The 14123-nt window shown below is 46.3% G+C and overlaps 1 protein-coding gene and 1 long non-coding RNA gene across 2 annotated transcripts in view; one reads left to right on the top strand and one right to left on the bottom strand.

The window, feature by feature from the left end:
- Positions 1–2787, top strand: part of LOC116104459 (olfactory receptor 1361-like) — a 5353-nt gene extending 2566 nt beyond the window's left edge. The window contains exon 2 of the mRNA XM_031390950.1: positions 1839–2787. Coding sequence (XP_031246810.1) covers positions 1846–2787 — 942 coding nt within the window. The 5' untranslated portion in view covers positions 1839–1845. The remainder of the gene's footprint in view (positions 1–1838) is intronic.
- Positions 2788–13488: 10701 nt separating this feature from the next.
- The window catches only part of LOC116069543, a 10080-nt gene continuing 9445 nt past the window's right edge, over positions 13489–14123 (bottom strand). Inside the window, exon 4 of the long non-coding RNA XR_004110030.1 lies at positions 13489–13635. This is a non-coding gene — a long non-coding RNA (uncharacterized LOC116069543). The remainder of the gene's footprint in view (positions 13636–14123) is intronic.

Genomic DNA, 14123 nt, shown 5'->3' on the forward strand with positions numbered 1-14123 from the left:
CTCCCTCTCTCCCTCTCCCTCTCTCCCTCTCTCTCTCTCTCTTTCTCTCTCTCTCACCCCTTTCTCTCTCTCTTTCTCTCTCTGTGTATGTGTGTGTGTGTGTGTATATGTGTACGTATGTGTATCTGTGTGACAGTATGGAGAACAGAGGAAAGTTTGTAGGACTCTGTTCTCTCCCTCTACCACATGACACCTGGGGATCAAACTCAGGTTATCAGGTTTGGCAGCAGGCTCCCTTACCCACTGAACCATCTTGCCAGCCTGGATCTCCTTCTTAAGTAGACCTATTTCTGGTCACACATCCAGGGAATTATGAGCAGGGTACGTAAATGAACACCTGTCATCCAAGCACTGGGAGGTAGAGGAAGGGGAATCAGGAGTTCAACGTCAGCCTCGTGACATATCAAGTGCAAGTCCCACCTGGGCTACAGGTGGGCTTTTGTCAAAAAGACACAAAAAAAAAAAGAAAAAAAGACAGCAAAAAAAAATGTTATGACATCATTGTCCATTACACCCTGGATCTGGAACTCCCTGCAAAGGCCCATGTGTTAGAGACGGGTGGGGTCCTTGGGCTGGAGAATTGCTCAGTGGATACGCATTTGTGCTACCCCTACAGAAGGCCGGCTCGGTTCCCAGCACCATGTTGGGTACTCACAGCCACCTGTATGTACTCACATGCACACACATAGTTATGAATAGAGACTGGAGACGAGCTTGGTAGTGTGGGCCTATAATCCCAAGTTCTGTGAGTTCAAGGCTATTTGGACTACATAGTGAGACCATGTCTCAAAAAAAATAAATGACAGGGTCATCAGCCTGTGTCATTCTTGGGAAATAGTGGCACACGCAGGGGACAGGACCTAGTGGGAAGAGTCATTGCGATGGATGTTGGCTCCTCTCTCTTCCTCTGCCCCAGGCTCGAGGCAGGGACTGGTGCCTCCAGAACTGTGAGTCAGAATAAGCCTTTCCTGCTGTGCATGCACTGAGAGGCTCAAGTGTTGTGTGACAGTATTGGAAATCTGATAACACGCTCTCCTAGACAGATAGACCCACTCCCACACAGCATGAGATTTACCTTTTCCTCTTTCAGGAGACTTATGCTAAGTGGGACTCTGCCAGTGACTCATTACTATGTCAGTGCTAGTACTATGGGATTTTAGGCAGGGGCTCTAATGCAGAGGCGAAGCCCCTGCCTAAAATCCCCCAAGGAGGGACTGGGGGTGAAGCTCAGGGCCCTTACCTAAAAATCAACCAGTGATGGGCTCAGGGAGAAGAGTCCTACTTCACGAGAAAGAAGCAAGACCTACTGGACGCCTGAGCAAAGAAAGGAAAGGGATACAATCCAGGGATCACACACAACCACAGTGGTGGTTTGAATATGCTTGGTCCAGGGAGTGGCACTATTAGGAGGTATTGCCTTTTGGAGTAGGTGTGGCCTTGTTGGAGGAAGTGTGACACTGTAGGAGTGTGCTTTGAATCCCTCCTAGCCGTGTGGGAGCCAGTCTTCTGTTTGCCTTCGGAACAAGATGTAGAACTCACAGATCCTTCAGTGCCATCCATGCCTGGATGCTGCCATGCTTCCTGCCATGACAAATAAACCTCTGAAACTGTAAGCCAACCCTGATTGAATGTTGTCCTTTATAAGGGTGGCCTTGGTCATGGTGTCTCTTTATAGCAATGGAGTCCTAAGACACAGACACATGCACATGAGCATGCGTGCGCATACACACATACACACACACACACACACACACACACACACACAAACCAACTGAAGGACAGAACTCAGTCTCAGTTATCATCACACACGGATTCTTCTGTTCTTCTTGTTATTCTAGGACAGCCATGGAAGCAGCCAACTTCAGCAGGGTCTCCGAGTTCCTGCTGCTAGGCTTGTCACAGGACCCCAGACAGCAGCAGCTGCTTTTCTCCGCCTTCCTGAGCATGTACCTACTCACAGGCCTAGGGAACCTGCTCATCATCCTAGCCATTGCTGCTGATCCCAGGCTGCACACCCCCATGTACTTCTTCCTGGCCAACCTGGCCTTTGTAGATGTCTGCTTCACCTCCACCACCATCCCCAAGATGCTAGCCAACCATGTGTCGGGACACAAAGGCATCTCTTACTCTGGTTGCCTCACACAGATGTTCTTCTTCATCTGGTTTGCTGGCATCGACAGCTTCCTGCTGACTGCCATGGCCTACGACCGCTTTGTGGCTATCTGTCACCCTCTACATTATACAACCTCGATCACGCCCCGGCTCTGTGGCTTCCTGGTCACTGTATCCTGGGCCTTAGCCTTTGCAAATGCCCTGACCCACACAGTCCTTCTGACTCGCCTCTCGTTCTGTGCCCACAACCAGGTCCCCCACTTCTTCTGTGACCTCAGCCCACTTCTGAAGCTGGCCTGTTCAGACACCTCTCTCAATGATGCCATGGTGTACACAGTGGGTGCGTTGCCCATCATCACCCCCTTCGTGGGCATCTTGACCTCCTACACGCGCATCTTCACAGCAGTACTGAGGATCCCGTCTACAGGAGGGAAATGGAAAGCGTTCTCCACCTGTGGCTCCCATCTCTCTGTGGTGTCCCTCTTCTACGGGACACTGATTGGGGTGTACTTCAGTCCCACATCCTCCCACACAGCCCAGAAGGACACAGTAGCTGCAGTGATGTACACTGTGGTCACCCCCATGCTGAACCCCTTCATCTATACCCTGAGGAACAGGGACATGAAAGGTGCCCTGGGGACCCTTGTCCAAAGGACAGCAGTCCTTGTCAGGTAGCCACAGGACTGGGAGTTCAGAAGGGCAGAAGTTATACCCAGACATTCACGTCTTCAATTCATCAATTATTTTATTCTTCCAAAGTGGTTTACAGAACAGTTGTTTGCTTTAGATTTGTTGTGTGTGTGTGAGTGTGTGTGAGAGAGAGAGATCGTGTGTTTGTTGGTTAGTTTGTATATTTGTGAGTGTGTATATGTGTGTTGTTTGTGTATGTGAGAATGTGTGTATGTTTGCATGAATGTGTGTATGTATTTGAGCATATGTATTCTATAAAAGAGTGTGCATGTGTGTGTGAGTATGTGTTTGATTGTGTGTATGTATGTGAATGTGTGTGCGTGTGAGCATGTTTTGTGAGTGTGTGTGTGAAGGGGTGTGTGTGTGCAATGCATGCAGGCATGTACACATGTATGGAGGGCAGAACAAGGCATTAGATCTTCAGGGCTGGAGTTACAGGTGGCTGTGAGCCACTTGAAATGGTGCTGGAAACAAAGTTGGGGCCTCTGGTAAGTGCTCTTAACTACTGAACCATCTCTGCAGAACAGCCTCATCCCATGGTGGGAAGGGGGAGAGCAAAGGGAGGAGAGGCAGAGGACAGAAGCAGGGACAGACAGCTTCACAGGCTACCTGCTCATAGCGACCGTACTTTCACGGTGATGACATCACTCCTCTAAGTCTAGGTGAAGAATTCGTTATTTCTACCTGGCTGTACTATCCTGGACACGCCAGATCTTGTCCAGTCTTAGAAGCTAAGCAGGATGATCAGAGTTACTACTTGTGTGGAAGAATTAATTTTTTAAAGGATTTATTTATTTTGTGTATATGAGTGCTCTATCTGAATGTATGCCTTCACACCAGAAAAAGACCACAGACACCATTACAGATGGTTGTGAGCCACCATGTGGTTTCTAGGAATTGAACTCAGGACCTCTGGAAGAGCAGCCGGTGCTCTTTACTGCTGAGTCTAAGAATTAATTTTTTAAGATTTATTTTCTGCCTGAGTACTTTAGTGTGTGCATATGAGTGTAGTGCTCTCGAGGGCCAGAAGAGGGCGTCAGATCCCCCGGAGCTGAGTTACAGGCACTGGTGATCTGTTTGATAGTGGTGCTGGAAACCTATCTCGGGTCCTCTGTAAGAGCAGTAAATGTTCTTTACTTAAACTTCCTCCTGTCTTGCTTTATCACCAGTCCTAAGTCTTCTTGCCTGGTCTTGCTCAGTTCAAACTGCAAGCTCCATGGGTGGTCTGTGGTCCTCCCTCCACAATCATGCAGCTTGAAGCTTCAAACACTCACAAGCAGCCATGGCCCAAAACAAAACAATGTCAAGTAGAAAATTCCAGACACTTGGGCTGTCCAGCATGCTTGACCACCTTACTTTGATCCCTGGGACCTGAATGTTGAAGAGTCAAACTGACTCTCACAGACTGGACTCTGACTCCAAGGGCCAGTCACTGAAATCTTGCACACAGAAAAACTCATTAAACGATAAAAGAAAGTTTAAGAAACAAAGAAATCCTAAGTTTTTTAAGTTCTATTTTATTTTTTATGTGTCTGAGCATTTGCCTACATGTGTGCCTATCACAGGGGTGCAGTACTTAAGGAAGCCAGAAGAGGGCGCTGTATCCCCTGTGTCTGGAGTTACATATAGTTGTGAGCCTCCATGTAGGTTCTGGGAACTGAACCTGGGTCTTCTGCAAGAGCACCAGGTGTTCTTAACCATGGAGCCTTCTACCCACATGATATCTTATGCTGTGCAACTCCATCCCTCCTAGGATGGGAGTAGCAGTCTATTTAGTGTGTTCGTGTGACTTAACCATCTCAGTTTCAAGCTTACATTCTTATATGTGTATGTTCAGATAGCGTCCCAACGTCCTGTCTCAGTGCCTGTATCATTAGCTACTATGATCACATAAGCATCCCATCATCTGATACCTGGGGATGGGCAAAAACAATATGGTAACATGGTTGGAAGCTAAGCATGCTGACACACATCTGTCACATCATCCTAGCACTGGGGAGTTGGGGTGGGAAACTGGGCTTTAAGGCTAGCCTGGGCTATAGAGTAAGACCTTGGAGAGACAGGGTAGAAGGAGAGAGGTTGGGTACTATTGTGCCTAATTTATAAATTAGTCTTTAACATTTCTTATATGTATGTATTTATCTAGTATCTGTGTGAATGTATGGAAGTGTGCCTGTGTCATAATACCTGTGTAGAGGTCAGAGGATAACCTGTGGGATTGAATCTCTCCTCCAAAGCCAGGTCATCGGGCTTGGCAGCAAGCAAGTCCCTCTACCCACTGAGCCATCTCACCCAGCCTTATAGATTAATCTCTTTTTAAAACTATTTAGTTTATCCCCCCTCTTCCACTCTCTTCCTCTCTCTCTCTCTCTCTCTCTCTCTCTCTCTCTCTCTCTCTTTCTCTCTCTCTCTGTGTGTGTGTGTGTGTGTGTTATAGTCACAGATGGCACAGGCGGCACAGGCGGCACAGGTGGCACAGGTGGCACAGGTCCTTTGGAGCTGGGGTTACAGGTGGTTGTGACTGCCAGATTGTACATGCTGGGACTGTACAATCTGTGAACTCTGTGCCTGTTAGAGCAGTAGTCGCTCTTAACCACTGAGCCATCTCTTCTCTCCAGTTAATTAACTTTACCACAGATGTGTCCTGGTTAATGGTCAGATGAATTAGATTAGGAGGTGGCTAAGGGGCATTTGCAAGCTCATGGTAAATGCAGCCCTCCCCTGTCACAGCAAGGGCTTCTTCCTGAAGCAGATAGAGCCTGTCACCCAGACCCACAACTGGTCAAATGCAGACAACAAGTGGCCATGGGGCACACAGTCCCAAATGGGAATGCGTAACACAGCCTGACCCTAAGACTAGGCAGGGAGATGGTCTGTAGAGTACTTCCAGACATGACCTGGAAACTGCACCCTTGATGCCAACACCACATCATCTAAACAAGAAATGCAACATTGATGTTCTTTCGTCTTGGTTTTGGTTTTGGTTTTGGTTTTGGTTTTGTCAAGACAAGATCTCTCAGTGTAGCAAAAGCCAGCCTGAAACTCATTCTATAAACCAGGCTGGCCTGGAACTCACAGAGATCCACATGCCTTGTGCCTCTCAAGTGCTGGGATTAAAAGTACGTGCCACCACTACCTGGCTTGCATCAAGACATTCTGCCACACAGGTAGAACCAAGTGACCACAACTCTGCAACCCTGAGCCTAAGTTGATCCTCCACTGCATTGTCCTCCTAAGTCTCCACAAAGACCAACATGGCTGGTAACAAGACTCAGCAGATAACGCACGGGCACCAAGCCTGACTACCTAAGTTGGATCCTCAGAATTCTCATGTTAGAAGCGAAGCTATTCACATAGTTGTCCTATGACCTCCACATGGGTGCCATGGTGGATAATACCCCAAAGAAATAAGATTAATTAAGATTTATTATCTGTGTGTGTGCATGTGTGTGTGTGTGTGTGTGTGTGTGTGTGTGTGTGTGTGTACACGTGCGCACATGTTCCCCTTAGAGCTACAGGCAGTTATGAATTGCTTGATGTGGGTGCTGGAAATCAGACTCAGATCTTCAGGAAAAATAATAAATGTTCTTAACCACTGAATCATCTTTCTACCCTGACACTCTTGTTTCCTTCGTTCTTGGGAAAGAAAAAAACTTGTTATATACCCTTGGGCAGTCTGGAACTCACTATGCAGCCCAGGCTAGCCTCAGACTGCTGATGTCCCAAGTCTCACTCAGTATCTGTGACTCCTGTAATTTTCACCCCATCCCCACCTAAACCTCTCCAGCCCAGGCTCTGGGCTTTGCTTCTCTTCCTCCAGTTCCTCAGGCCTGTATAACTCAGCCATTTTGGCTGCTTGCTCTCATGGTTCTCTCTCCTCTCCTGGTCTCCTTTGTCCCCCCCCCCCCCCCCCCGACACACACACCTCCCAACCCTTCTCACTATACTTTGTCCCCCCCACACACACACACCTCCCAACCCTTCTCGCTATACTCATGGCCGGGCTCAGTCTGGATCATGGTTCTCTCTCCTCTCCTGGTCTCCTTTGTCGTCCCCCCCCCAACACACACACACACCTCCCAACCCTTCTCGCTATACTCATGGCCAGGCTCCGTCTGGACTCTTCCAGATGCCTCTGGCTATTCTCCCTCACAGCTACAATACGCCTTCTCCTCGGCCATACTTAGGAGCCAAAATGTCCTCACTTCATTCAGCAGCAACCCACATCCCTCATCTGGGCTTCCAAAAGCTCTTCACATGTGTGTGCCACCATGTCTAGTGACATCCTTGGAAGCAGGCTGGTGGTGCAGATTCTGTTGCAGTTTGAATTGCAGTGTTCCCTGTACAGCGCCTTGCTGCCTGGATGGCAGCAATAACGACAAACACACTTAGACTTCTTCTCTCACGGTTTACTCAGGAAATTTCTTTTGTGTTACAGCTCTCCTAGGTACCCAGGTGTTACAGCTCTTTAAGGTACCTAGGTATTACAGCTCTCCTAGGTTCTTAAGTGTCACAGCTCTTCTTGACGGCACGGCTCTTCTTGGCTCTTCTTGATGTTGCTGCTTCTTCTTCCTCTTCTTCCTCTTCTTCTTCCTCTTCTTCTTCTTCTTCTTCTTCTTCTTCTTCTTCTTCTTCTTCTTCTTCTTCTTCTTCTTCTTCTTCTTCCTAGGTGCTGCAGGTCTGCTTGCTTCTGTGGAGTGGCCCCGACTGTCTGGAGACAGCCCCTTATATACCCGAGCTTGAGCTGGCAAGTCCTCCTGGATTGGTTCCCTGTCAAACCCTCATTAGCATACACCCGCTCAGGAGGGCGCATGTGCAGTATACACCTGCTCGGGAGGGCGCATGCGCAGTATACACCTGCTCGGAAGGGGCACATGCGCAGTAGAATAGTCTATTGCCGCTGCGGCCGCCATCTTGGATACGATCGTCTAAGCGGCCGCTTAAGATCATCCAAGCGGCTGACGATCGTATCCAAGCGGCTGCCTACAGGGAGGCACGGGCGTGCTCACCTAGGGCAGAGGGAAAGAATTAAGGCTGCTTGGAGCCCTGCTCATCCCCGCTTCAGCCCCGTGGGATAGAAAGCAGCCTGTGTCTCTGCTCATTACCGTTAGGGAAAGTTAAGCCGTTTCTTTGCTTTTTATTAAATGTCACCAATATGTTTGAGTGCCCTTGACCAAGATTTCTAGGACTCGGTTCAAAGCTGAGAACCTGGATTATTCCTTTGGAGCCCCTTCAAGTTAATTTAATTTTTAGACTAGGATAGACATGGCTGCCATCTTGGATACGATCATTTAAGCGGCCGCTTAAGATCATCCAAGTGGCTGACGATCGTATCCAAGCGGGTGCCTACAGTTCCCCACAGGTTTGTATGTCTGGAGTCTTGGTGCCCACCAGACCCTAGCACTCTGGCACAGTTTGGAGAGATTATGCATTTTGGGGATATGAGGCCTAGGTAGAGGAAATGGTCCCTGGCATAATGCCCACATCTTAATGCCCACATCTGACCCAAGCTCTCTACTTCCTAATCTGCCTACATGTAATATAAGTAGTGGGCACAAGCTCATACTGCCCCAGACCAAGACACTCCTCTATGCTTTCCATGATGTGTGGATTGTATATCTCAAACTGTAAGCCAGGGGGTGGGGGTGGGGTGGGGTGGGGTGGGGTCCTCATCATTACAGAGTAATGAGAAAAGTAATTAACACATTCAAAGAAAAAAACTCAAGCTCATGAGATTCTTCAGAGAACAAAGATTCTGCTGCTGTATTAAAATTAAATGTACCACATGTTTCTAATAAAGGCACAGGCTAGGCCACATATAGACTATCAGTAAAAAGATTAAAAGTGCAATTCACAGTCTGAAAAACATTTAGTACCACAGTCAGTTCTGCTAACTGAGCTGAGAGGCCAGGAGTCTCTATGACTAGCTATTGATTATTCATAAGATACCCAGCTCGTCATTTAGAGGAGCTGTCAATAAAAATCAAAATAGCATTATACAGAGGCTGTAAAGATATCATATTAGGAAATATTACCTTATGTACATTTAACATTTTTATCAACCTGTCTTGAGGATAATGATTGTCTATAGTTTTTTAAGTCCTATCTGAGCAAGCAACCAATCCTTACTCTATGCTGCTTAAGCCAGGCATCTTGATGTGCAGTAAAAGGCTGAATAATGATGTCTGGCTCTTTGCCAAAATAAGTCTGTGCCTACTTCCTTCCATGTACCATCGTATGGGCTACTGCCTCATGATATGGTAGGATATTACGTTTAGGAGATATCCTTGAATGTATCCACATAAGAGGAGCTCTTTGCCACAACAGTGCTGTAGGCACATGAGTTGTATTAAAAATCAACAAATGTAAGGGCAAAGAATAATCTATATAAGTAACAAATTGTTTTTCAATAGCTCTTTCTACTTGTTGTAATGCCAGCAATCCTTCTGGAGTTAAAGATCTAGGGGAGGTAGGATCAGGACTCCTTTTAAGAATATCAAATACTGCCGGGCTGTGGTGGCGCATGCCTTTAATCCCAGCACTTGGGAGGCAGAGGCAGGCAGATTTCTGAGTTCGAGGCCAGCCTGGTCTACAGAGTGAGTTCCAGGACAACCAGGGCTACAGAGAAACCCTGTCTCAAAAAACCAAAAAAAAAAAAAAAAAAAGAATATCAAATAAACATTTCAATTCCCCTGTAGTAAGCTTTGAATAAGGGCAAAGTCAATTGATATCACCTAACAATTTTTGAAAATCATTTAAGGTTTTAAAACTGTCCCTGCGAATAACTATCTTCTGAGGAAAAACGGCTTGATCTGTAAGTCTAAAGCCCAAATAATTATAAGGATCCTGAGTTTGTACATTTCTGGAGCTATTTGCAGTCCTTTATCAGCTAAGGCATGTTGTAAATCCCTATAGCATAAAAGCAAATCCTGAGGATTTTTCCTGCTAATAAGACATCATCTGTGTAGTGGGCAATATATATCATTGGCTATTGCTGTCTCACAGGCTCAATGGCTTGTGCCACAAACTTTTGATATAAAGTAGGACTATTAACCACGCCCTCAGGAAGAACTGTCTATTGGTATCTTTTCATAGGTTCCTTAAAATTAATAGAAGGAACACTGAAAGCAAATCTATCACAATCCTCAGGGTGCAAAGAAATAGTAAAGAAACAATCTCTCAAATCTACCACTATTTTATAATATCCGTTAGGAATAGCTACTGGAGATGGAAGCCCAGGTTGTAAAGCTCCCATAGGTACCATGGTTTCATTCACCTTTCTTAGATCCTGTAACAATCTCCATTTGCCAGATTTTTTCTTGATAACAAATATTGGAGTGTTCCATGGTGACTGAAATCCTCTTAGATGCCCTGCCTCTAACTGCTCCTGCACTAGCAGAGAAGCGGCTTCTACCTTTTCTTTAGACAAAGACCACCAATCAACCCACACTGGAATATTACTAATCCATTGAGTTTTATCAGCATGGGATGCAGACAAGATAGTGACCATTACGGAAAATACCCCAAGCCTCTAGTGTTAGAGTGAGGCTTAGGACCTTCAAATGTCTTAATGCCTTGTCCTTCCTTTCCTAGCCCCTGACCAGGCAAAAATCCCTGTCCCAGCATTGGCTTAGTCACTGATTCACTAGGACTACACAATATAAGGCCCATCTGTGACAAGATCTCTTCCCCAAAGGGTAACAGGCAAATTTGACATAACATAAGGCTGAATTTGTCCTGATTTGCCCTCCTCATCTCTCCAGGTTAAAAGTTTAGAGCTTCATTTTGGGTTATTGGCATAACCAATCCCTTGGAGGTGAGTAAGCATATCAGACAAAGGCCGAGTTGAAGGCCAATCTTGTCCTCTAATAATAGTTACATCAGCCCCAGTATCTATTAATCCTTCAAAGCTTTTCCCTTCAATTATTAATTTAAGGCTAGGTCTCTTACTAGAAATAGACTGAACCCAGTACACATCAGAGGAACCAAAGCCACTCTGCTCTCTCACTTCTAACAAATCTGGAAGGTATCAGATACAAAGGAACTAAAATAAGTTGAACAATTCTTTGATTAGCTGGTACAGTTATAATACCATGAGGAGAATCAGCCATGATTTTAATTTCTCCCTCATAGTCATTATCTATAACACCTGGATAAACTGCAGTCCCTTTACAATCGAACTGCTTCTTCCTATAATAAATCCCCAAGTTTCTGTGGTTAAAGGTCCAAAGACTCCGGTAGGCAGAATTTGAACTTCCATTTCTGGGGCTAATACTGCATGGGTGGTGGAACAGAGATCCAATCCTGCACTTCCTGGGGTTGCCCTGGTAAGTTCAAAAGCAGATTTCCTTGGCTAGGCAGCAGTTTCATGGCTGTTGCCCGTGCAGTCGTCTCGCCAGCAAGAAGACACGCGGACACTAGGATCCTTCTGCAGCAAGCGTTTATTGCCTCATCCAGAGGAAAAAAAAAGGACCGAGCCAATAATCAGCACTGCTTATATACACCACAGCGCAGCGTGTCTGCCCACAGCGTGGCATGTCCGCCCATGATTGGCTGTTTGCTCATCACCCCCACGTGACGTCCTGGGATGGGCCGTGACTTGGCGTCTTTTCACTCTACGCACATGCGCAAACAGTTGTTTACCAGGAGTCGACAGCGGATGTAAACGCCATCTTGTCAAGGCGGAATGCCTCTCCAGCTCTACCGCTCTCCACACATGGCCCCATAAGCTGCTTGCTGTTGGTGTCTCAGAGCCTGGGGCTGGCCCCTCAACTCGTTTCCCGGCCTTGAATATTTTTCTTAGATTTACATTCCCTGGCCCAGTGTTTACCCCTCCTGCATTGAGGAAAAACTCCTGGGGCAGCACCTGTTTTCCTAGAACAATCATTCTTAAAATGACCCAAACTTCCACATTTAAAACATATTTTATCCCCTTGCTTCTGTGCAAGTATTGCTTGCACAGTGGTTCCTTGTAAAGCAGCGGCCATGGCCAAGCCCTGATTAGAAGAAGGCCCAATCTCTGCACAAAGACGAATATATCCAGATAAGTCTGTCTGTCCTTTATACGACCGAATAGTGCCTCAACATGCTGTGCCAATTGTGTAACAAAAGGATTCCCTGCTTGAGAATCTCCAAGAATTCTACTAGCTGCTTTTAGTGGCCTATCCACAAAATCTTGGAAAAGCTCATCAGGGGCTTGTCTGATGCTGGCTAAACTTCCACTGAGATTGCCTTTCGTCGGGGTAACTGATTCCAAGCAAGGCGGGCCACCATTGCAACCTGAGCATACACTCCAACAGGGAACCCAATCTCATTAACATTGCCTTCATATTGACCTTCTCCTAAAAGCATGTCAATATCCCAATCTGGGTTCCCTGTCTGAGCATTCAATGTGGCAGTTTTCTTACTGGTTTCACGCCATTCAGAACTCCAAAGTAAGAAATCTCCTTCTGACAAAGTAGCCTCACCTAGAGTCTTCCAATCTTGAGTAGTTAAATTTGACTCCATCACAGTATCCAATAAAGCTTGTATAAATGGGGTTGTAGGGCCATACTCCACCACAGCTGCTTTTAACTCTTTTATCACCTTGAACTCTAAAGTCTGATATTGTCTGACACTATTGTTTTGCTGATCAATTACCTCAACAATAGGGAAAGCCAACACCTCAGATGTATCCTGCCCTTTCCCACGAACCTGACTTACGACTCTTTCTAGCGGTGATTGATATGTCTCAGAGTACCTGTTCTTTTCTGTACTTGACACTGTTTTTTAGTTCCCATAGCTCATTAGTCAATTTCTGCAATTTAATTTCAAACTCTTATTTACCTTGTTGCATGTCCATCTGGGTAGTATCTCCTACAGTAAAAGCCATAGGTGAGGCAGAGGGTGCGCAAGAACGCCAACCCTCATCATGATATTTGGGGGCTCCTTTTTCTGAATGAGCTTCCTCGTCTAAAGTTAGCTCATCATTAGAATCCCTTTCTAATTTAGGGTTGAGAGGGCCCTTTTCTGAGAAAGCCCTCTCTGGCAGGCATTCTTCTTGAAATTCTTCAAGCTCTCCCTGGGCACTATCTGACACCTGTGAGCTCTCTTTATCAATAATATCTTTTATGAATGCCCAGAGGCAGAGGGTGAAATTATCTGGCTGGTGTTTCTTAGAGCTTCTCCAACTCTCTCCCAGGTTCTCTTATTTAAAGTTCTTACTTCTTGAAACCATGGGCAGCAAGAATCTACCTGATCTGAAAGATCCTCTAGTAATTGTTCTTCCAACCCCATTCCTCTCTGAAGCAGCTCTTGAAGGCTGCAGACAATTGCCTGTTTGGAGGTTTCCAATCCCATTGTCACTGTCAACCCCTAAGTAAAAACAGCACCCGGGTCAGTGCTTGTCCCAACCTAGCCGGTATCCTTCCATACCTACAGCAACACTTCCAAAAGATGAAATTAAGGCCAGCGCTAGCATCAATACTATAAGTTGCTTAGCGTGCCGGATACCATTTTCTTCCGTTTTCTGTGGAGCTCCACCAGACAGTGCTGCCTTCAGTCGGCCCTTTCGTGTTCAGGTCCCTGTTCTTGGTGCCACCTGTGGCTGGCCAGCAGCTACACAAACTGGGTTCCTGAAAGAAAGGCAGGGGCCTGGGAATAGGGGAAATTGGACGGTGTGAAAAATAACGAGACCAAGTCAAAACATTCCGATCAAAGTCCAACGTGTATTTCAGAGTCTGAGAATATATAGGGAGGGGACCCATCTCCTACTATGCCAGAATCTTGTGGCCTCAGTAGCATCTTGTTGTTTTGTCCTGAAGGCAGGTGAAGCAGCTCAGCAGGGTGTGACTCCTATAGGGAAGTTGAAGACTTGGCTAAACAATAGACCTCACCTAAGACAGAAGACTTCACCCTAGGTGGGCTAGCTGCTTGTGTCAAGGACAAGGTCTGGTTCAGCCTGCTTGAAGCTTGGGGAGGTCACATCCAAGTAGTCTTCTCTGGTGGGCACCTCACATACATGTAATTTTTTTCTTTAGTAGAAATAAATTTTTTTAAAGGAATTGGACAAGTGAGACTGGAGTGATGGCTGACCAATTCAGAACACTTACTGCTCTATCAGAGACCTGATTCCCCGTTCTCTCACACATCAGAAGGCTCACAAATGCCTGTCACTCCAGATCCAAGGGTTCAGACACCTATTTCTAGCCTCCCTTGGCATCTACACCTACAAACAGACATACATGTACATAAACTAAATAAGACAATAATTGGGTACCTCTCAACCTCCTGGCCTGAGATGCCTGGCTTTGCTCAGGAAGACTCAAAGGGAAGCTGAGTCC

This window comes from Mastomys coucha, unplaced genomic scaffold, assembly GCF_008632895.1.
Source record: "Mastomys coucha isolate ucsf_1 unplaced genomic scaffold, UCSF_Mcou_1 pScaffold22, whole genome shotgun sequence".
Classification (NCBI taxonomy): Eukaryota; Metazoa; Chordata; class Mammalia; order Rodentia; family Muridae; genus Mastomys; species Mastomys coucha.